The sequence below is a fragment of the Pongo pygmaeus genome, chromosome 2 (genome assembly GCF_028885625.2).
Source record: "Pongo pygmaeus isolate AG05252 chromosome 2, NHGRI_mPonPyg2-v2.0_pri, whole genome shotgun sequence".
Taxonomy (NCBI): domain Eukaryota; kingdom Metazoa; phylum Chordata; class Mammalia; order Primates; family Hominidae; genus Pongo; species Pongo pygmaeus.
The window spans coordinates 143,909,321-143,933,385 of record NC_085930.1 but is presented as its reverse complement, the minus strand read 5'-3'; the positions used below and the strand labels follow the sequence as shown (position 1 = coordinate 143,933,385).

General features: G+C 44.8%; 1 protein-coding gene across 1 annotated transcript in view; it reads right to left on the bottom strand.

Moving 5' to 3' along the window:
• Positions 1–7,827: 7,827 nt before the first annotated feature.
• EPHB1 (EPH receptor B1) overlaps positions 7,828–24,065 on the bottom strand; it is a 446,620-nt gene continuing 430,382 nt past the window's right edge. The window contains exons 13-16 of the mRNA XM_054482445.1: positions 20,875–21,024; positions 13,695–13,888; positions 12,711–12,866; positions 7,828–9,282 (exon numbers count right to left, since the gene is read on the bottom strand). Coding sequence (XP_054338420.1) covers positions 9,174–9,282; positions 12,711–12,866; positions 13,695–13,888; positions 20,875–21,024 — 609 coding nt within the window. The 3' untranslated portion in view covers positions 7,828–9,173. The remainder of the gene's footprint in view (positions 9,283–12,710; positions 12,867–13,694; positions 13,889–20,874; positions 21,025–24,065) is intronic.

Genomic DNA, 24,065 nt, shown 5'->3' with positions numbered 1-24,065 from the left:
TTAACATAAATGTATAAAGGATGTGGATACATGTGTCCTGAAACCCTCTCACCCACTGATGGTGCACTCAGCACACTTTTGGAAATCCAATAGATTGACCCTGAGGATGACATTTCAGTCACAAGAAAATCTCTGAACAGTTATTTAACTGAAGAAATCTCTTCATATGGACTAATAGGCCCAGAAATTGGGCTTTAATCAGAAGAGGATATTTGACTTAGTAGCAGGGATGAAAAGCCATGGGCCTGTGTGAATGAGCAAGCAACGTGCCTACATGACATATTGAAGTTCCAGAATCTAGCCAGTGGTCCAATATGGCAAGCAGCCTGGGAATCCACCTAGGAGCAAGGCAAAGCTCAGCTCCAATCTCTGCAAACATGCAAGGCAAAGGGGAGAAATGATTACGATGACAGTTACACGTAACCATGAAGTTCACAAAACCCCCAAATCCATGGAGGTTAAGGATTGACCTTTATCAGAAGATGAGACGACTTTTTACAACAAACCTCAGGGACCCATTCATTTTCTATTTTTATATCATGTTTCCAAATTGCTAGAAGGAAAATAAACTGATACTAGCCACCATTTACTGAGTACTCCCAACAACCAGGACCTAAACTATGTGATTTATGTGTGGCCCCTCATTTCACCCTTGCAAAACGTTGTGGGTTGCATATTACTCCCATTTTATAGACACAAAGCCTCAGAGGGTACATATGTTGCCTGCACTGTGTGGCAGGACTGAGGTCGCCAGTAGGAATTTCCAGAAGGCGTCTATCTCAGATGGGGATATGGCTTGGTAACTCAGAGAACACACTTCAGGCAAATAGGCTCAGTTCCAATCCTTGCTTTTCAGTGTGATCTAGAACAAGCTACTTGAACTTCTCTGAACCTCATTAGTTAATTCACTTTCAAAATGGGTATAATAACAGTTGTATAAGTAATTATACAATGATACAAGCAACTGGCTTGTAGTAAGCACTCAAAAAAATGGCAATTGCTATTACCATTTATATTATTTAATTTATGATTATTATTTTTGAGAACTTCTCAAGTGGCCATAATGTCAGCCCCCAACCCAGGAGCACCTCCTCTAATTAGCTGGTAGAAAGATTCCCTTCACATTCTAAGAAGAATGTAAGATCCACTAAGAAGAGAAGACTCCCTTTACTTTCAGGGAAGAAAATGCTGATTAGGGCTCTTGTACCAAGTTTGGGTATAAGGGTGACAGCTGGAAATGTCTACATTTATAAATGTAAGGTATAAGTGTCACCTTATACCCAAACTTGGTACAGGAGCCCTAATCAGCATTTTCTTCTCTGAAAACATCTTGGCTGTGGTCAGAGATCCCTGAGGTGTCTGTGATCACACAGAAGTCCAGTTGGCATGCCATACTCCACTGGCATTTAGGGTTAGGTGCTTGTGTGCTCAGCCTCCTGGGTCCAGACCTTTCCTAGTGTATGCTGGAGGAGGAAGGCAATTGCTCCAGCATGGGGGTAAGGGAGATCTCCAAGAGTCAACACAGAGCCACAACAATCTAGCAAAAGGAGGACTAGCTGCTCAGAACTGGAAGCAGTTCATTCTAGCCATACAGTTTAGACATGGGACAATTTCTGCAGCCTTCATTTCCTGGAGAGGTGGGCATGACCAGAAACTGGTATTGGGTAGCCGCTGAGGGCTTCTGAGCAGGAGAAGAGCCTGTGATGTTTTCATCTTCCTTTCTCACGAGATCCTCTCATTGCCCACTCTCCCATTTCACTAGAAATGGGTGTGCTTGCCTGATGACTCTCACATTGCCATGGCAAGGCCTGTGAGTTCAATCATGGCTCTTCATCACAAGAGGTTGTGGGAACTAAGTGATTAGACTGTGAAGAAACTGGAAGGTGAGGTTGAGCTCTGCCAGGAACTCATGCCATGCTTCCTTTATTCATCCTCCAAACCAAATTGGAATTGCTTCACTTTAAGCCATACCATCCCTCCAACTGAACTCCCTACCTTCTTGGGGTCTGACCCTCTCAATTATCCTCTTTCTCTTTTTCTCTCTCTGTGGAATCTTTTTCATTAGCTTTTAAATGTGTTCAAGTCTTTCCCATTAAAAAATAACAAAATAACAACCGTCGAAAAGAGCCTCCAGCTACATCCTTACTTTTCTTCTCCTCTTCAAAGTCACTCTTTTTGAAAGATTGTGATGTTCTCTCTTTCCTCAACTCAGCTAGCATCTTCTACCAACACCTCTCTGCTGAAACTGCTCTTACCATGGTCACCCAGGCCTTCCTGTGGCTAAACACATGGGCAGTTTTTAATCCTTACCTAATACTCCCTTTTTGGCAACACTGGGAATCAGGACCACCATTCCCTCCCTGAGATATTTCCCATTGGCTCCATGGACACTGCACATTCCTGATTTTTCTCTCTCTCTGTAGCAACTCTGTCCAGACTCCTCTGTGAGCCTTCCTTTGCCTGGACATTTGTTAAATATGGTTGTTTCTCAGGGTCCCATGTGGGCTCACTTCTCTCTCCACTCACATTCTCATGCAGTAAACTCCTCTACTCCTGTGACTTTAATTACCATCTAGACAAAGGATGGCTCCCAAATCTATTTCATCAGCCCAAATCTCTTTGCTGAATTATGCAGCCCTATATCCAATGGCTCATAGGCAACTCGAATTCGTATTGTCCCCCTCTCCCACAATTTCTTCCTCCTTTTGTATTCTCTATGTCAGTGAATGGTATCAACATCCACCCATTTTCCCAAATCAGAAACTTGGAGTGTCATCCTCAACTCTTCCCTCCCTCACCCCTGAAAGCCAATCCCCCTTTCCCTTCTGCTGCTCTTGCCTCCTTTTTATTTCTTGAATCAATTCACTTTTCTCCATCCCCACTGCTACTTCTACGCCTTCACCCAGGCTGCCATCACCTGCTGAGATTATTACACCAGCCTTTAACTAGTCTCTCTGAATCAACTTTTGCCATTCGGTTTTCTATTTTGTGGCCAGAATGATTTGTATAAAATATAACTCCCTTGCTTCAACCTACTTTCCACAGCTTACACGCAAAGTAATACCTGGATTCCTTATCATGCTCTAGCCCCTGCTACCCCTCCAGCTGCTCAGAGGGAGCACTGTATTCTCCAGCCTCTCCAGCAGTGTGTGAGCCCGCAAACATGTCATGTACTCTCTGGCTTCTGAACTTTGGCCCTTGCTGTTCCTTCTACCTACAATTTGAGTTCCACCACTAACACCACCCCTCAACTTGATAACTCCTTCCATTCTTCAGGTTCCAATTTAGCAGACCACCCTGGGGTTGCCTTCTTTAACTGCCTGGGACAATGGTAGTGCCTGCCTCTATGCTCCCATAGCCCTCTTCATTTTCCCATTGGAGTTATTTAAACGAGTTATTTACAACATTGAGTTCTGCTATAAAAATTGTAGTTGAAATTTACTTGTCATTGTATTCTGTCAGAAAGCCATTTTCAGAGTATAGCAGTTGCTCATGTACATGCAAATATGAATTTAAATAAGACCAGAAGAGAAAACCAAAGTTTTCTTGGGGTAAAGAGAACTTCTCTCATTTAAGAGTATTTCTCAGTTGCTTAGAAGTAGCTCATTTGCCCATAATTTTGTTTTGTTTTCTTATTTCAACATTTTTTTTCTTCTGGTGAAAGGCAGGCCACAGGAATTCTTAGAGTAATAGTGGCTTTAGAAAGGACAAACAACTCTTGGAAGAAAGCCTTAGAGTAGAGGTAGTTGTACAAAACACCAGTGAAGTTTCACTGGCCAGAGAAGTGCTGCCCATCCTCTCTGCTCAGCCAGACATCTTCCAGCAGGACACAGCACTGGTTCTGCTCTCAGAGGGTTAGGCCATCCTTCGCCTCTGCTCTTCAATGCCCTTCAAATTTGCTGCCATTGTACCAGGGACAACATCAAATTCATTCCTGCATCTCAAGGCCTTTGCACAATGACTGACACTCAGTGGGAGGCTGCCTCACCCCAGGCTTGGGCTCTGGGGAAAACTGTGACATTATTTTAAAGATTCAAACAGGGTTTAAAAGGAGTGTTTTAAACTTCACAAAACTAAAATTAGAATAGGCTACGATTGATAGCAGTTAGAGTAATTGAGAAAGATTCCAACTAAATACCCAGGGATTAATTTATTTTAAAGCATGCTCTTTAAGGTCATGGACTTTTGTGGGTGAAATAATGACATGTTAAACTTTCTCAATTCAAACTTATTTTAATCACCACACATTTATTGAGCATCTTCCATGTGTCAGACAGTGTGCTGAGTGCTGGGTACATAGGTGAGTAGGATGTGTCCTATGGCCACTTACATTTGGAGAATTACCACAAGGTTCTGCTAGGATACTATGTGCTAAGTCATGACTCACAGTGGCATGAGAACCCCTCAAGGACCAGTGATAACAAAGCCAGCCCAGGAGGGATGCAGGAGGGAGAGCTCTCCTTTTTCCCCAGTGAGTGATGGAGGCCCATCCATCCCATCCACTCTTAATCAGGTCTGCAGAACACATCCTCCCACCCCCTACCAGGGCTTGCCCTCTCTGAGAGGGACTGATAATTTGTTCTCAGACCTCTGTATAACTGTTCTCATTTGGAAATGGCTGGTCTCAAGAGACTCCCTGGTGGTGAACATAGTTGCCATTGGACCTCAGTCAACTCGAGTGACCTTCCAGTGTGATCCAGACATACCCTTCCTCTTTTGGCCACATTTCTGTGACCTTGGGGATTCCCCTCTACTATGCGCCTGCCTGCTGTCTCAATGATATCTTGGACAATACAAAACCTCTCGCTACTTTCAGAAATGGCTCTATGACTTCTACACGGACTGCAAGTCTCAGCCAATGCAGAACTCGGGCTGATAGGAATCTTAAGGCCTCTTTTAGCACTGAGTGTCCTTGGAGTGCTCTGGATGGTGCCTGTTTGTGGCTGATCCCTGTCATGGCTGTGCCTTCCCCCTTGCTTCACTGACAGTGACCTCACCATGCCCTCAGCCAGTTGGTGCCAGAGCCACTAATATTTCTGAAAAGAAGATGAAATTCCCAGGCTCTCCGAAAAGGCCTTCTTAGGACATGAGGGAACTGTTAGAAACTTTCATTTTAACTGATACTTTGTAGATGCTCTTCTTCCTGCTCTATGTCTCAGTCTTCCTGCCCTCCAATATTCCTAAAGTCCTATTCCTCAACCCTCACTGGTTTCTCTGCTCTCTTCATAAGTGCATGGTCAAGGAAAACTTTACGTTCTCATTTAATTTCAATTATCCCAGGTGGCCTCGGCAAGAATCCAGTGACCTGGCTCCACACGTAACGTGGTAGAAAGGAGACATATGGAGAGGTGGAAGGCAGGAAGAAGCACATAATTTCAGTAGTGTATGAATGTATTTGGACACATGTATATGTGTATACAATATAGGTGTATAAAGTATAGGTGATACAATAAACATATAATCTGTAGATTTATCTACCTCTCTACCAGTCATTCATGTCTTTGAGTGCTGGAAGGGGCAGGGAGAGGGTATGGAAAGGTGGGGCATAATCTCCAAGGATTCTCCACAAATCACCTCCATTTCCATTACCCTTGACCCGGGAGCATTAATTAAACATCTCCCACCTGCCCCCATGTGACCTCCGCCCACCTGACTCCCAGTGGCTGCAGGTGTGCTGGCTGAGCAGTCCCCTTTCTGTGAGCCACACCCTGGGCTGCACAGCATGGCTGCAGGTTCCGTCTCTTTAGCCTGGCTCTCAGGGCTATGGGCCACTGACCATTGTGCAAAGTGTGTTTTTAAGTAAGGGTCCAAATTGGATTTAGTCTTCTGCGAGATGATGAGGCAGCATATGTAGCTGAAATTTAGAGCACTGGGGTCTCACTGACAGAATTCTCCCCACAGAGCTTCTTTGAAGGTGTTAGTAAAGCCCCCTGGAGCTAAATATGCCAGTGGAAGAGACACAAAATGCGAACCAGCCTCTCTCATCACTTCATGCCAAAAGTGTGAGGGTTCGTTCCCTTCTTTCTGGGTATCTCAAGAAACTCGATCACTATTATTTCCTGAAGTAGGAGCTTTATGTCTATTATCACATTCTCAGGAAGGTAGGCTGGGGTAATACAGTGGTTCTCAAAGCATGGTCCCTGGACCAGCAGCATCAGCAGCACCTGGAAACTTGTGAGAAGTGCATGTTCTCCAGTTCCACTCTAGACCTGCTGAATCAGGAGCCCAAAGGTGGGGCCTGTGATCTTTGTTTTAACAATACCTCTAGGTGATACCAATGCACACTCAAGTGTGAGACCCACTGGGGTAAGTGGTTAAGAGCAAAGAGTCAGGTTGCCTGAATCAAAATCCTGACTCCACCCTTGTGTGATCTGGGAAGGTCCTTTGTCTCTCAGTTTCCCCATCCAAAATTGGGAACAATAAATTACCTGCTACTATTTCACAAGATTATGGTGAGGAAGAGATTTCATGCATGTAAGGCAGTTAGATAAGTGTCTGGCATAGAGAACCTACTCAGGAATGTTAGATACTCTTCATCCAAGGTAGGTATTATTTTCCTATTACACAGATGAGGAAACTGAGGCTCAGAGAGGTTCATGACTGGCCCAGTGCTGCAGAGGTAATGTGTGAGGTCTCACTCACTAGTGACACATCTCCTTCCCTTCATGCTTCATGTGTTCCTGTAGTTTATCTGGGGTGTAGGGGTGGAGCCTTGTGCAGGGCATCTGTGGGGGTTGGGGTGTCCAGATCTTGGTCGTGCCCACCTCACTGAAAACTGTGCCTCGAGGCACCCTGGCCTTGGCTCTGCTGACCCCTCATGCTTTCCTCTTGTGCACTTTGGATTCTCGCTCTCTCCATTCTGGGATCTATGGTGAAACCAAGTCAAAGGGTTTAACAGGACTTTCACCTTGACCCTGCTTTGTCCACAACCAGAAGATGAGTTGGTATCGGTGGAGGCGGCAGTGAGAATTCGGGGTTAAAGAGTCTGCCAGAGGAATTTAGTGACAGATGAAAATTCATTCCTGTGGAAAATTGAGAGTAGATTAGCCAAATTGCCTAGACTTGTATGATACTCATGGATCGGGGTCTTTGGGGTAATTAGTAAATTGTGCATGGAATTGGTAAGCAATTAATAAAGGGAAATTTTCTCTTCTACCTGCGTGGTTGGATTGGGATCCTTTGCAGCCTCAGGCAAACTTACTGAGAGGAGTTCTGTCCATCCACTTCCATTCTCCAGGGGTTCAGCCATGGATGGTGATTTAAGATGAGCTCCACTGAATTAATGCTGTACCCCCAGGCTTGTGGGCCACTTTGAAGGGGTTAATTGTTCGGGGAATCTTGGCCGGTGATTTTAGAAGGTAAGAACCACCCCATATCAAAGTTAACAATGACTAGGGGAAAAGGCTATTATCAGTGTAAACATGTATTAAATGAGCTACTTGGCAACCATAACACCTTTCACTGCCTCATATCTCTTCACTCCCAACTGCATGTTCAAAGATAAACCACAAGCAAGCAGTCTACATTTACAAAATTGGCCTGGATGTGGACTTCTCAAATGCAGTGTGTAAACTAAAATCAGGGTTGATAGTGTATTCATGGTGATTGTTTATGTTTATTTGCCAGCGACTTCTTAAGCCTCATTTATTCAGTTTTTCCTTTGGGTCGCATCAGTGCCAGAGAGTTTAATATATTCTGCTTCTTGGCATTCATGGGGTCAAGGATGTGTTCCCTCCCTCCCACATTAGAAAGAAGGACAGTTGTTAAGGATTCTCCTGAAATCTGGGGACAACCCTCTGGGGTCCAGGGATACACACTCTGACACCATTTTATGTAAACCCAGACATGCTTCTGCTCTTTTTAATTAGACAGATAAAATTAGCAAGGAGATTAAGGTAAAAGGAGAAATTAAAAATAATTAAATGTTAGGTGGAATTTACAAAAGTGAATTGAACAATGAGGTACAATAAGGAATGTAAAGAGAAACACAGACACATTTGAAACATTCCTCGGATGCCACACGGCTTAAGCCAGTCCATAGGTAAAGCAAGAATTCTCCCTTGTCACTTCTTGAATTGCAGATTCCAGTGATGTGAAAGAACATTCTCCAGAAACACTTTCCTTCTCCTTTTCTTCAGATGTTATCAGGAATAATTAATCAGTCAGTATCATTCCAGGATGGCCCACACTGCATCCAATTCAAACCACTCACCTGTTTCCTGTCTGAATTTGCAAACTTTTTTTTTTCCTTTCATTTTATTTTTCTCCCTCTCCTCTCTTCCCATTGAGCCAATAGGCCGATTGGGCCAACCAGAAAGCCAGACCAACACCACATTCCAGCCCCTTTGGATTTCCTAGGGACAAAGACTTTCCAGTTCTTCTTTCTTGTTTGCATCTGTTACGAACAAGCACAGTCATTTTATAACACAGACATACATATGTGTGCTTTTGCACACGGAAACAGGATTTTCTTCTTTTTTTTCCCCAATTTGTGGTTTCTTTTTCCTTTTTGCAGAAAATGCAAACAAAAGAAAAACGCGGTTTTCAATTGAAGGTACATCTCTTCTTCAATATGAAGACATTAATTGAATTGGTTGGATCCCCATGCAGTGGTCAGTAAAGTCCTTTGGCAACTGACAGAACAACATCTGGAGACTCAGGAGCTGGGTTTTGTTTGAAGAAACTTCCCTATAGGAGTCATGAGCAAAGGGAAACAAGTGTGGGAGAAGGGAGGGGACTCTCAGGGAGGAGTACAAAAGGAGAAAAGAAAAGAATGTCATTGGTGAGGAAGAAAATGGAACACTGCTTCTGTTTCTTCCCTCTACCTCCTTCCCTTTCTTCCTGTGGATGGGCAACTCCAGCCCACTGAGGGTGGGAGCTGGGTTTACTCTTGTTCTCCTGATGCATATTGTTTTGTCTTCACTTCTGTTGAACATCACCTTTTTATATTTTTATTATTATATATTTGGTTTCCCACGGCATCTCAAACATGCTTCTGTCACTGAGAAATGAAGGTTGCCTACTAGCAACAGGTCTGGTTGATTCTTCACTGATGGAAATGCATTCCTCAGCTGAGAAGCCAATCTCTCCAGTACATTCCACAGTGGTCAACCTCTGGTCCCCCTTGACCCTGGTCCTTTTCCCTCCTCTCCTTCCCCAAGAAACAAGAGTTCTCATGCCATTGCCGTTGGTGACTGACTCATCTGGACCCTCATAGAATGAATGCTGTTCAGGATCTTCTTCTGATGGCCTGCCAAGGTGATGCCTATTCTCAGGAGGTCTCTAGGAGGAAAGAGCCAGAAAAGAAGTCACTTTAGTGTTAGGTCAGCTTTTCACAGATCAAAACTCATCACTAAAGCCATGCGCCTGGGAAGTAGCCATGCTACAAAAATCCAACTAGCTTAAGTTTACTCAAGTTTTTGGCAAACTTCCAATTAGAGATTTTCCTGCTCATTTTCACTTTCTCCCTCTTCTCTAATGCTTCCTCCAGCTTAGGCAATCCTGGGAGTGCTGCGCCTTATTCCCGGGGTGTGTTCCTTATGTGTGGGCTCTAAGGCAGCCCCTTCATTGTCTCCTAACCCTCAGATGGACTGGAATTTTCCTCTGCTATTTTTTAACACTCCAAGTGCACACTATACAGGGCTTCAGTTATTCTATGGAGTTTTCTGCCTAAATTAGTGATCACCCACTGAGACTGAAAAGATGTGGGGCTCACCTGGTCTTCTGATGTTTTCCCGAGTTTCCATTTTCTACCTCCATTTGAATTTTAATGTATGCATTTTTAAGAAGAGTGGTCTCAAAATAACTAAAATATCTGCCCAATCAGGAACCCAAGGAATATGTCCAGGATAGAGCATTGAATTGGATTAATAAGAACAAGTTCATGGCTTATAGTTGACCTGTGCTAGACCCATGCATTCTTCCTCAGTTAATAATAATACATAACACTGCTTGAATGCATCCCACGTGCCATACACTATCTCATTTAAACCTTTGTGAAAGCATTTCATAAAAATAGAGAAACCAGTGCAAACTCAATAATGATAAAAATTTAACAGTAACAATTTTTTTGCATGCATGCTATGGGTAGATAATGGATCAAGTGCTTTGCATGTGCCATTCCATTAACCTCCCATCACAAACTAATGAGATGGGCATTATTATTTATAATAATTTATAAATTATTTATAAACAAGGAAGTAGGGCTCAGAGAAATTAAGTAATGTGCTCAAGGTCACACAATAGATAAGCAGCGGTGGAGCTGGTGTTCAAATACAAGACAAGTTGGTTCTCAGCACCCCTGCAGGGATGCTGGCAGAACTCTTCTAAGGTCCTGACTGTATTTCCTCTAAAGCCCCCTGAACCCAGCACAGCTGATTGCTTTGTACACTGCACATCACACCCTGGTGAACGCTTGGCTGGATCTCTGTCCACAATGCCTTGGCTCTCCCGCCCCATGCCCTTTTCAGCTGGTAGTCAGTCTCCCAAGGGATGCTGCTGGTTGAGATGCTCAAAGTGTTCGTGTCTTTTTGGCAAATACTTTAGGGAAGCATGCTTGAATTTTGAATTCACAGATTGTCCCACAATCTATTTTATTAAGTTGCTCATTTTCTTTTTCCATCTTTTACCTCTCAAGAAACAAATCAAATTGCTCTAATAGTGTGTGGACATGTTTTACTTTGAATGAAATCCTTTAATTTATAGTTTCACTTTCCTTTTGATCTTCCCCTTATCTTTTTCATTGATTATTCTCAGACTAAGAGAATTCTTTTAGATCCTGGGGGATTATGTGACAATGCCCCCCATACGCAGGCAAATCACAGTGGGAAAATGGGAGTAGCCAGTCTTCATAAACACCCATTTCTATCCCTGAACTCAGTCCCTCTGATTATCTAGGGGCATCAATTTTCACTCTAAAAGATGAGGAAGCTGGTTTTCCACTGTTAAGTGCTTCTTTTCTATTGATTTATTTTTGCTGTCTATTTGACAGTCATTCTTCATGAAAGGAACCATCTTTTTTGGCACCACGAGGAAATGAATCTAGTTTTTAAGAAATGTATTCTGATGTTCAGTGGATCCAAAGCTAGACACACATTCAAACCATCTCCCTGGAAAAAGTGGTGGCTTCATCATTTCTGAAAAAAAAATAGACCTCAGAGAAGTAGAGCTGGACTCCAGGAATACTGACAGGAAAACTGTTAGAATGTCAGGAAGCTGTCACTGGGGGCTCAGCTACTAGTGGTGGATCACCACCGCTCTTTCCTGGGACTCAGCAACCGGTTTGCCCCAGCTGCAAGGAGGGAATCCCAGCACATTGCACTGTGCCCATTGTATAACAGGTGATCAATACGTGTTCGCAGATTGATAGATGAATGAATCTTCTACCATAGGAAATGTGTATTACAGGCTGCCAGATCCCACAATATGTGCTATCGGTACATGTTGTAGCCCATGGAGCCCATGAATTCCCCCCAGTGTGTGTGTATGTGTGTGTGTTTGAAGGGTAGAGTTAATTTCCTAGGTAGGATTATCTGAGCTTCTGTGAGTGTAGAGGGTGAAATTTTACCCTTACCAACCTTAATCCAGTGGTTCCCAAACTTTGCTGCACATTAGAATCACCTGAGGAGTTTTTAAAAACCCTGATGCTCAGATCTCACCACAACTAATCAGAAGGTATGGGAGTGAGAACCAGGCATCAATATTTTTTAAAGGCCCTCAGGTGATTCCAGTGTGCAGCAAAGCCTGGGAACCACTGAGGCCCTGGGGTGGACAGGTAGCAGAATATTGAACTGGCAGCCAGAAAAGCAGGCTTGTGTCCCAGCTTTGCCGCTTGTGAGGACCAATGTCATATAATTTCAGAATCTGCTGAACGGAATGGGTGGAACTAGATAAATATTTCCCAGACTACAGTTCTATAAAACCCTGCCCTCAAAAATATGGTTCTATGGTATTTAATAATTTTAAATGGGTTCCTTCATTTCAGGATTTCTCATGGCCTTTATAATGCTAATATGAGCAGTGAATCTCCAAGAGGGTGATAAAGTGCACAATATTTCCCAAATTTATTTGACTGCGGGATCTTTTTTCCAAGGAGAACCTATTAACATTTCCCACAACTGGTGCTTCTCAGAACATTCTTGGGGGAAATTCTGGACCACATGGATCTTTAAAACTCTTTCTGGCTCTCACCTTATTTGAATAATTTTATTTTGTGTATTCCTCCAAACTCCTGAGGGAGCCACAGACTGGTAAATAATTGTGGGGGATGGAAATGCATGCTTGTTGACAACTGCTATCTAAGTATAAGGACAAGCTCACCACACATCTCAGACTGTTGCTGAATCAGTGCAATGCTTTTCCTGCTATGTTATTTAAAGTACTGGCTGGCTGTGTTCTTTCCATCTGGATGCTCTCTTTGATTAGTTGAGTTTAAAAACTTAAATGGGGAAGAGACTCTGGGTGATTAGGCAAATGACATATGGCTATAACTTTGAAGAACTCTCATTTGGGGCCCAGAGTGGATCTCCACCTCCCCATCCCACTCTCACATCCGCCTTCATCTTTCCAAAGTGCTCCCCATCCAGGCCTGGTCCATACAGAGACGGAGCTCCAGGGATGAGGCCAGAAATAGGACTCACATCATCTGCAATAGCAGGGAAGGAGCACTGACCCCTAGGTGTGGTCTGGACAGAGAGATTCTTATCACTTACTCTGATGTCATCTGGGTGACCAGCTGGAGGGAGGTGAAGCCAGCAGTGAGGAAGCTGTCCCTGTACTGGACCATTTTGATGGCGCTGAGCCAGTCATCCACGGTGGTAAAGGCCGTGAAGTCTGGGATGGAGCGGTCGAGCAGGGGCTGGGAAGGCCTGGTGAGACAGAGAGGGGCAGGTGACCACACATTGCAGAGATGCATGGACAGTGCCCCAGTCTGGCCTGACAGCTGGCTTCATGGAAGGCAGCATCCCTGATGGAATGAGGATTATAGTGGAGCCCTGGGCTGAACCTTTCTTCCTCATGGAATCCTAAATCAGCATGACTTCCATATCCAGGTGGCCAGTGTCTCTGCCTCTGGGCACTGTTACAGGTCAGTTAACCCAGACAGACAGGTTGACATAGCGTTCAGTCTGAAGGGAACAGAAGGCTCCCAACTCCTTTGTAAACCAAAATTTAGGAGCCTCACCATTCAAAGATGTAGTCCTTTTAAAAACATGCATATTTTACCACAGCCTCCCCAGATATATTGGTAACATTTTTTTCCTAGTTTCATCCTTAGCTATTTGAAAAAAAAAATGGAGCAATGAGACCCATTGCCGACCTTCTCTGGCACATTTTCGAAGCAGACACTCAGGTATCCAAACCAGAAATCCAGGTGCTATCTTGACATCTCCCTCACCCTCAATATCCATGTCCAATCCTTCACCAAGTCATAAAGATTTTGTCTCTCAAATCCCCAAAACTCATTTACTTTTTTCCACAACGATTATACTGATTTAAGACACTCTTTTCTCTATCATGATCATTGCAATGTTCTCCTACCTGTCTTTCTTCATGCATGTTGCTCCCCTCAACATAAGGCCCACACTGCAACTAGATACTCTTTAAAAAACTCGAACATGATCATGGTCAGAGGCTGCTGGCTATGCCCCGACCATGAAACCAGCCATATTTAGGGATCACCGTTTCACTAGACTCACACGGCGGTGATGGTTGCCACAGTCTTGAGACTTGCCGGATTCCGGATCATCTTATCTAGGGTGTTGACAATCTCCGCAAAGCGGGGCCTGCTGTTCCGGTCCTTCTGCCAACAGTCCAGCATGAGCTGGTGTAGAGCAGCTGGACAGTCCATGGGTGGGGGCAGCCGGTAGTCCTGCTCGATGGCATTGATGACCTGCAGTGACATACAGGGAACAGGTGTGATTGAGTGACTGCCACCAGCCAGTCACTCACAAATTATCCCCTTTATATGGAGCCTCCCTGATCCAGGCTGGCTCAGATGCCCTTGCTCTGTGCTCGCACACCTTCCGCTGTAATGAATTTTCTGTGCACTTGGTTTATCCCCCTAGACGTTGGGCTCCTAGAAAGCAGGGGCCGCATCGTAGTACGTCTTTATGTCCCCAGCTCCTGGTGCAGGGCCTGACACACATGGACCTCTGTAAATGTTTGTTGAAGAATAAGCCAGTGAACAGCTTGAGCATCTCCGCTCTTTAAGAATACATAGGGCCCAATTCTGCCTTACTGGAAGCTGGTGGTACCAGGGGTGATGAAACAATGACACATGGGAAACCCAGTGAACCCACTATTTATAAAGGATGTCCTCAAAACTTGTGGTGGACTCATTCTTTCATTTGGAAGAGAAGAGAAAGGGAGGAAAGGGATTAGCATTGATGGCGCACTTACTCCATGCTGGAGATCCTCTAGATGCCTCCTCTGCATTATTTGCCATATTCCTCATGAGGCAGCAACATGAATGGGCTTGTTTAAACAAATTGGTTCAAATCAATGACAACAGTCAAAATAACAGGGTGGTCCAAAATGAATACCGTCAATCAGATTTTGGTAATTTTCACAAACGCCAGAGAGTAATTTTATAAAGATTTTAGGAACGTTAAGTACATTGTCTGTTTATCAGATCTTTGTGTTTTTTCATCCAGTACATCTTAACTTCAAATGCATTTAAACCAATTATGCCTACTCTGTGCTTTTTACGTTAAAAAAATAATTGTAAGTGACGCAAGTGCTAAACATATGAATTTATTATGGTACACCCATAATGCAACAGAAGGCCTAAAATACAACGTAGGCCTTAAACTGATACTACAAAAATCTATCTATTGAAATGGAAATATGCTCATATTGTAATAGGTAAAAGAGCTGGCTGCATAACTTCAGGTATAGTATAATCTTGCTTTGTAAAAAACAAAATAAAAACCAACTATTATAGACATGCATAGAAAAGACCTTGGAAGGATATACAGCATGGTGTTAATAGCAATTGCCTCTGGATAGGCAGAAACCTGAATATTTTTCATGTTTTTCTCTTTGCTTGTTTGATTTTTTATTTTCTATAATAATCCTGCATTGATTTTATATTAAAATAAACAGTTAAAGCATTTTAAACAACAAAGGAAATAATCTGGAGTTCAGGGTGTTTTTGGTGTTTTTGCCTCTACTTAAAAAATAATGAGATTCATTTCAACTGATTATTCTTTCTTTTTTATATACTTTATAAATTGGTCAAAAAGAGTATTTTCAGTTAGTTTAGTTTTTACAATTTCTATGCATAGTATGTAGGACATGAGATAGGACATGAGATAAAATGATAACCAAGTCATTGGAGATAATCAAAGTGTATTAGTTCTTCCATTCAGTAGGGTGAAAATCAAGCACACAAACCATATCAATTTTATCACTATATTTAAAAATCCAGTGACTGGGAATACTCACTTTTGAACACTGTGTTGCACTGACAATCTTTTTTCTCCTCTAAACTGTTGTTAATCAAATTCCCTGCTATCCTCTGAGGACAACCATTTTAACCCCATTTCCCCATGAGAAAATGGAGGCATGAGCAGTGAAATAATTTGCCCAGGGGCATGCATCTAGCAAAAGATAGGGCTGGGAATAAATCACAGCAGTGCTTGATTTTAAGTTTTGAATACTTCAAAAGCCATATTTCTTAGGCCTCTGTTGGACTGCCATAGTAATCTCAGCCTGGAGAACAGCCCCTGGAGGTGTCAGGTATCTTCTTGGCATGCAACAAGGGCATGGGGCTAAACTAAGTAATCCAGGAGAATGAGCAGTTGTGCATCATTCCTATCAGCCTGGCTCACAAACCCTGCACCCTTTTCCAGTTCCTTCCAAGTAACTAGATTGAGGGTCCCAGTCACAGAATCTCCAAGTGGGATTACCCATTGAATGGCCCCTAGAGCTCCTTCTGGGTTGCATAAGGGCAAGTTAGGTAGGGCCAGCAGGAGGAGCTAGAGTCCAAATTCAACCTCTCATGATGCCAGGGGTCCCCAAAGTCTTCCAGTGCAGGGCAGTTAATGTTCCTGGTGGTCCCCTAAACTAATGACATCTCTGCTCAGATCATTAGATGCTAGAGCCCCAGATACTAATTTTCCTCACTGACAAGACAGCTCTACCACTTGTCCTGGAACAAGAAGGAGCACTGGAGTCAGGGCCTTTCTGTGAGAGCACAGCTCCATGATGTGACCAGCTGACCCAACCTCTTTTGGCAAGGGATCAAGAGAATGGGGACCCATGCACATGCTGAGTCTTCTGCCTGTGAGCTCTAGACTGAATGTAACTCAATTCTGTTTCCCTTGTTGTCTCCACTGCATGGCATCATGGCATCTCATTGGCTTTTTTTTTTTTTTTTTTTTGAGATGGTGTCTCGCTCTGTTACCCATGCTGGAGTGCAGTGGCACAATCTCGGATCACTGCAATCTCCACCTCCTGGGTTCAAGCGATTCTCCTGCCTCAGCCTCCCGAGTAGCTGGGACTACAGGCATGCACCACCATGCCTTGCAAACTTTTGTATTTTTAGTAGAGACAGGGTTTCACCACTTTGGCCAGGATGGTCTCGATCTCTTGACCCCGTGATCCGCCTGCCTTGGCCTCCCAAAGTGCTGGGATTACAGGCACAGGCTGCTTTTTTTTTGAAGACTGTTCTGGTATTTGTTTTTGTATTTGCTCTTTGTTTGGTGTGTTTACTTTCTTTTTAAGAGGACATCAAAAAGCCACTGATTTCTCCTTTCTGGGCAGGTCAGCTAGGAGCACAGGTCCATTTGGCTGTGTTGGTGATAGTACTACATAGTGCATAGACCTTGGAAGGCTGGTTTCAAGTCCAAGTTCCATTTCTTATTACCTATAGAACCTTGGGAGAGTCACCTGACTTCCTGAAACTTCACAGATGAGATTGTTACAAAGATTAAACGACACCGAAGTGATGCGTGTTGAGCACAGCGCAGATGAGTAGCAGGATGAATCCTCATCACACAGAAGATGTCATTACGGCTGTGTCTATTTTACTAGATGTCTTCCCAGCAAAGAAGGGAGTTACTACTGCTCATTTTGGAGGTCCAGGAAGATAGTATTTGAAAAGCACCAAGGACTTTTCTCACTTTCCAGGGTAGAGCATAGCTGTGGGAACCCCCTACCATGTTTGTTTTTAGAAAATGGGACTTTACTCCATTTGTTACTTCTTGTAAATAATTTTGTTGTTATTACTTGAGCTGATAATCTGGGAGCATTAATGCTTCTTGCACATAGGGAAAAAAGTGTCCTTTACCCTTCAGCCCAAAGAAAAAAATACTGAAGTCATTCATTGGTATATGAGTAGCATTTATCCACTCTTTGATTGAAGTACAATGCCTTTGGAGATTTTTATTCTCTTGTTTAGGATATGTGTGTTTTCTAAATTTCTGAGCACATAAAATTTATAGTCAAATTACAATATCATTATATCAAAAAATAACTTCGGTCTTCTAATGGGACTTTGAGATCATTCTCTGTCACACTTGCCTCACTAGCAGGCATGGGGAACAGGGAGGAGGAGGGAGAAACACCTTGATTCTGGCCATATGATGATGGCTGTAAATGACAGTGACCAGGTTTGAATTGTATGGAAACATATGGCCTAAGGTTGGAGGCACAGTGTATCCTACTGTGCAGAGTTGAAAACAGAAGTGAATTCTGGGCTCCTTTCATTGATCCATAAGAGGATGAGATAAGTGGCTATTGAGAAGATTGAAGATTAGAATGAAATCAGATGGCATTTCCAGAGAGAAGTAAGAGTAAAGCTCTGGGGGTAAGGAGACCAGTCTAGGCAACTGCTACCCAGAGATCTCTGCTGTCTCATTTTGAAAGTTCAGCAACAACTCTTTTGGCCATTGCAAAGGCCAGTGTAAGCAAATGTCCTGGGATCTAATTAAAGGGGCAGGGAGGGGGTGTGGTGAGGGGTTGCCTTTATTCACCTGTACTGAGAAATGGTAGGTACACAGGTTCTGTAGGGATCAGGTGCAGGTAGTCTGACCCCAGGTGCTCTCCAGGACTGGGTGAAGTGACTAGAACTCCTCTGGGAAGTGGGCAGAGCCCCTCCTGTTGCCCTTATATTTTCAGGGCCTGCTCCCGGCTGCTCCCAGACATGTATTTCCCATTAGTGAGTCAGGCTGTGGGTAGTGCCTACCCAACCTTGCACTGGGGAGAGGGAAGTGGAGGAACTCAGAGCAGTGGAGAAACCAGGGCAGAGCGGGTTAAGTCAAGCTCTGATGTTTCAATAAGACTGCAGCTCCTCTCCACAGACACTGCCACTCTCATTATCTCTGTCAATCAGATCCAAGCAGCAGAACTTCCAAGTTGCTCTCTCTGGCTGACAAACTCTCTGTACATGTTCAAAGACCTTCCTGGGCTCTGGAAGCCTAATTACCGGCACTCCGACTTGCCTCTGCAATTCTCTTCCTTAAAATCTTTCAATTGTCATCTGTAAAATCCTTTACCGCCACCACCTTGGTGGTTTCTGATGAGTGAGGCTTCAGCCCGGCAGCTGGGAGCCCCTCCTGGCTCTCTCCCAGGCCAGGTTGTAAGAAGCTTTCTGAATGGGCATGAAGTCACCTCTTGCCTCCCACGAGGAGCAAAATTGCACTTGAGACAATGCTTAGGGGCTTTATTTTGAAAGAGCACACAAAATTAGAATAAACTGCTACTCTGCAGATGTTCTTATTCCCTCTGAGACCCATCTCAAACATCAAATATTCAGGAAGTCTTCCCTTACCTCCTCCACTCAAATGTTCTCAAAGCCCCATGTTTATGCCACCGGACTGTAAAACCCTCTAGAATCAGCAAGCACAGTGCTTAGTCACAACTAGCATACACTGATTGTGTGTTAAATGAATAATTCGGGAATTCTGGAAGTCTAATATCAGAAATTTTATTTGTTTTCAGCATTGACAGAAAATATCTTGAATGTGAAATCTTGCTTCTCAGACAGTGTTGTAATTCATTCTGTAAGTGCCAAATTGTTCTTAATCAGATTAAGGTCTTGGGCAGGATAAGATAGGTCTGATTTTTCTTTTCTTTTCTTTCTTTTTTTTTTCTTGAGACAGGGTCCCACTCTGTCACCCAGGCTGGAATGCAGTGGCGCGATCTTGGCTCACTGCAACCTCCGCCTCCAAGGCTTAAGCAATCTTCATGCCTCAGCCTCCCGAGTAGCTGGGATTACAGGCATGCGCCACCACGCCTGGCTAATTTGTATTTTTAGCAGAGACAAAGTTTTACCACATTGACCATGCTGGTCTCAAAGTCCTGGCCTCAAGCAATCCACCTGCCTCCACCTTCCAAGGTGCTGGGACTACAAGCGCAAGCCACTGCACCCTGCTGGGTCTGCTTTTTCTACCAACATGTTATACTTATTTAGCAGCTGGTATAGACAGAACCAGGGTGCAGCTGATTTCATAAAAGCAGGCTTTGCACTAGCTCCACCGCTTACTGATTTGACATGCTTCAGGAGCAGAGGCAAGGTGTTGCTAATCCCAGATAATAGAGGACCTAGACACCAGCCATAGTTGACTTCAGGACCTGGTTAATGGTGCAGCCATTTCACCCACTCCAGGCTGGAGCCACTCTGCCCATGGCAACAGGGAGTACTGTTGTAGAAGTAACCCAGCTCCTCTTTCCACAGTCTCTCTGGGAAATTGCCACCTTTCTCAATCTTCTGAGCAGCTGCCATGGCACTAAACCTTTCACAGGATAGAAGGCTTGCTGACTCCATAGCTTACAAGTTCCTCAGTGTCTGCCCTAGCACAGAGGGGGTTACAGTGTGGCTGGCAGCCAGTGGACTCAGATCTGAACTGGGGACCATTCTTTCTCTTTTAGCTGTAAGTTGGGAAAGATAAAAACTGCCCCCTCCCAAAGTGATGGGAAGGGCAAGCAGAGAACATAGGTATGCAGATTTGCAAATTGTAATCCTCTCAGCTCCAAGGGGAGGGTATGTATTCAAAACACAAAACAGGCCTGGTCCCTGGAGAGGGTGAGAGGCAGTGTTGAAATTCAGGCAGGACTTTTCATTGGAGACTTATCAAAGCAAATCATCTGAAAAAGGCTTCCTCACCTTTTAGTAAGCATGGAGCAAAGGTTCTCATGTGGAACATTCCAAAAAGCCTCTATTTAAAGCATGTTAGATGACCCTTCTCTTCCTTTCTCACCCTTTTGCCTTGAGGGCATCCTGGGGGAGTGTTGACCTCCCCACAGAGAGGGACCCTGTCCTGTGGCCCATCTGAAGCTGACCAGCTTTGGAAAGCTTTCCACGTCTTCCTTCACTGATAGGTGATATGGGATCATAGAAGAGTGAAGTCTCAGGGAAGAAGGGCCCTTTCCAATTCCTCTCTTTAAAGCTAAGAGGTACAAGTCCCACACAGAAACTGCGACTGGCTCAATGGAGCATAGCCGTCAGAGGCAGAGCAGGATGGGAACTCAGGCCCTGGCCCTCAGTCCAGTGCCTCCTTCCCCTCTGTCGTGCATGGGGAAGGAAAACACAGAACCTGAATGCTTAGAAGCTGGGTAGACTTTACTGCTTAATTTGGGGCTGATCTATTCATGGTCCTCAGCCATTTGGAAACAGCCCGTTGTCTCTCGGGTTGGAGTCTGTGGCCTTGGCACCTCTACAGGCTTTGTGGTTATAGGGACTTTCACACCTCCATGCTGGGCTCTTTGATTAGTTCCAACATCCATGCTAAGGGTGTCCCTGTATCCCCTGCCCTGAACACTGCAGGTTCAGGTTATGAGGCCGTGAGCTGAAAACAGGAGGAATTGGTATGCTACTGCCTTTGGGATCCCTTCAATGGGGGTTTGTGGTGACCAAGTGCTGCTGACACTCACATCTTGGTTGGACATATCCCAATAGGGTCTCTCTCCAAATGACATGACTTCCCACATGACGATCCCATAGCTCCAAACGTCGCTGGCTGAAGTGAACTTGCGGTAGGCGATGGCCTCTGGAGCTGTCCATCTCACGGGGATCTTCCCTCCCTGAAAGAAGGAGAAAGCGTGGTCAGCCCAATAATCAGGTTTCTGATCGAAGGCAGGCAATAAAAAACTTGGCATGCACATTCTTCCAAACTGTCACTCCCGTATCTTGTGAATTATGACAGACAGGCTATTCTTGCTTCATGCACAAGCTATGTTGCTGTGCCTAGTTAGAGAAGCTCAAGGTGACCAGCATGCCTGTGCTAGCCTCTAGCCTTATGTGAATACACCACATGTGCCCTGGTTCCCTATATGTTGATTCCAATGTTGCTGCAGGGGAGGTGGGTGGTAGGAGAGAGTGTATCTGTCATAAAGTCACTGGAACTACCTGAGATTGGCTACATGAGAAACAAGTTATGGTTTTCTTTGTTCCCTGGCAATGTAAAAGCTAACACATTTGGGTCAGAAGGAATTGCAATGGTACAAAAGGAAAGGAGAGTGATCAGGCATACCTCCTGGAGAGCCCTGACACTACAGGGTCATGCTATGCTGCCCTCTGCCCCATTTTCGTTGCATTCCACCTCTGGGCGGGCAGGTTTCCCTAACTCTGTAGCATGCAGATAGCCCTGGGCTTCATGAGGGTTGAATGGTCCCAGTGCTGTGGTCTTTCTACATGCTGGCTGTCCTGCCAGCCCTTCAGTGGAGGTCAAGATTCCAGAGTCTGGAGATGCCCTTTTCTATAGGGCCACCCTTAGGCTTGTTTCTCCTTCTTGCCTCCAATCTCACACTGGAAGTTTCTAAACTGGCTCTCTGCTTGGCCCTCAGCTTGTCTGCCAGACCTTGGCCAGTTTTGTTTACATAAGGGATTCACATCTATCCATTCATTCATCCATCCCATCAACAAATAGGCAATAAGCACCACTTTGTGCCAGGTCCAGCTGAGAAGCTGGTGTCCCAGAAATGAGCCAGTGTCCCTGCCCTCAAGCTGAACAGGACAGTGGGGAGACAAACAAGAAAACAGAAACTTAAAATATATTGTTAAAAACATTGAAAAGTGAGGGAAGGTGAAGATGAGAGTGGGTACAAGGTGTTCTGAAAACCAGAGGAGACTCCCCAACACAGGGAAGGGTCAGGGAAGGCAGGCAGGAGCTGTTAGAGAAGCAGTTTCTGGTGGTGGTTAAGAACTCCTGGAGCCTTTGTCTGGGTGTGGATACCAGTACTATCTCTTTCTACCTGTGTGGCGGGGGCAAGTAACCTACCTCTCTGTGCCTCAGTTTCTCATCAGCACCTACACAGCCCAGTGTTAACTATTATTTTCACTATGCTCAGCCCTAGAGAACAAGTAGAAGTTAACCAGGCAAAGTGACTGGAGGAGGGAAGTCCAGTCAGAGAGCAGCTTTCTCAACGGCCAGGGATAAGAGAGAGGCTGGGACATACAAGCAATCCACAATGGCTGAAGCACGGAGTTCCTGAAGGAGAAGTAATGGGAGGTGAGCATAGAGCAGACAGCTGGCATGGCCTGTGCTGTCCAGCATCAGTGCCAATTACAGCTGTTAAACAGGGTGCTCGCCAAGGCTGTCCTCCAAAGCTTATCACTCCCTATAGCAAATATGACCCCCCTTTTCAGTTTTTCATGCCAAATGCCAGGATTTCACCCCATCGTGCTTTTTTCCATGCTTAGGCTCTGTCTCACTCCATACTACATGGAACATGAAGCCGCTGGCTGCAGCAGTAACAGCACAAAGCAGGGATGGCAGCTCCCTCACTCCCCTCCTCATTTACTTCATGCCTCCACTGAAAGAGGATATTTTTATACTGCCCATTCTTACAATCTGCTCAAGTCACCAAAGATACATGGTTGACGTTAGCAAAAATACTGTAAAAATGTAAAAATGGTTAACCCGAGCTAGGCAAAAAAAAAAAAAGGAGCAAACAGCAAAGTGTATTTTTATCTGGTTTCCTATCTGGAGCCTGGGAGGAATAAAGGCAACCAGGCTGGACCTCCCCAGGCACACATCCCACTTTCTGCAAAGAAGACAGTCCTGATTTCCCCTGAGGATGGTGGCAGGCTTTTGTGGTGGGGGAGATGTCCTCAGCTCAAATGCCAGCTACACGACAAATGCCTGGAGGGCATGCTCAGGCTGTGGCTGCAGCCAGACTCTCTATTCTCATCATCCCCCAGAACATGAATGAATTTGCTGGTTTTATCAGCATGTTCCCCACAGCTGGGAAGAGAGGTGGAGAATTCACCCAGTGAAGCAGCAGCTACCAAACACCTGGAGGTCAATGTCTGATAGTGCAGAGACCCCAAGTTGTGTGTTGCCATTAGGGGAGGTGCTGTTGTCACACCTCGAGATGGCCTGGGCTCCCCCGGAAAAGAGGGGCTTTAGTTCTCTCAAAATACCTGGGTTAAGTGAGGTAGGAGAGAGTTGGAGTTTAATTAGTATACTGTGTGTGTGTGGTGCGTGTGTGTGAGAGAGAGAGAGACAGAGACAGAGAACCAGATTGTGTGTGAGAATGTATCAATCTGTGTGCAAGAGTGGGAGACAGAAAACTTGGCAGCGTAGGTCTCTGAGCAAAAGAGAGTTAGGGCTTGCTTATCTTTTGTGTGTGTTTGTGTCAGAGAGAGGAGGGGAGATGACAGTGTGGCTCTTCTGAATTTCAAAGAGGTGATTTGGGAGTCTGAGAGTGTCCTCCTCTGCCAAGTCTGGAGCAAACCCCAGGGGCTGTCAGTGACAGCTGTGGAGCCGCTCCCTCTTGCCTGGAAAGTGGCAGTGCCTGGCCCACGGCAAGGAGCCTCCAGCCCTCCTGCCACCTTGCACTGTTGGGCCTCACTGAACACTGAGCTTGGGCTGTCACCGCCGCCCCCCTCCATCCCAGCAGGTGGCTGAGCCTTCGAGAAGAGCCCCTGGACAGGCAGGTGACAGCTTGTCAAGGCAGGCTCTCCTGCTCAGCTGAAGAGAAGGGGGACACTGACCTGGGAGGCAGAACAAAAGGAAATGCAAAGTCAGGGGAGCATAAGAGTGGGCACTTTGTTTCCTAGGAATTTTAAACCTTCCTTCTATCTTTTCAAACATCATTGTCAATGTTGCCTTCTGGTGCTC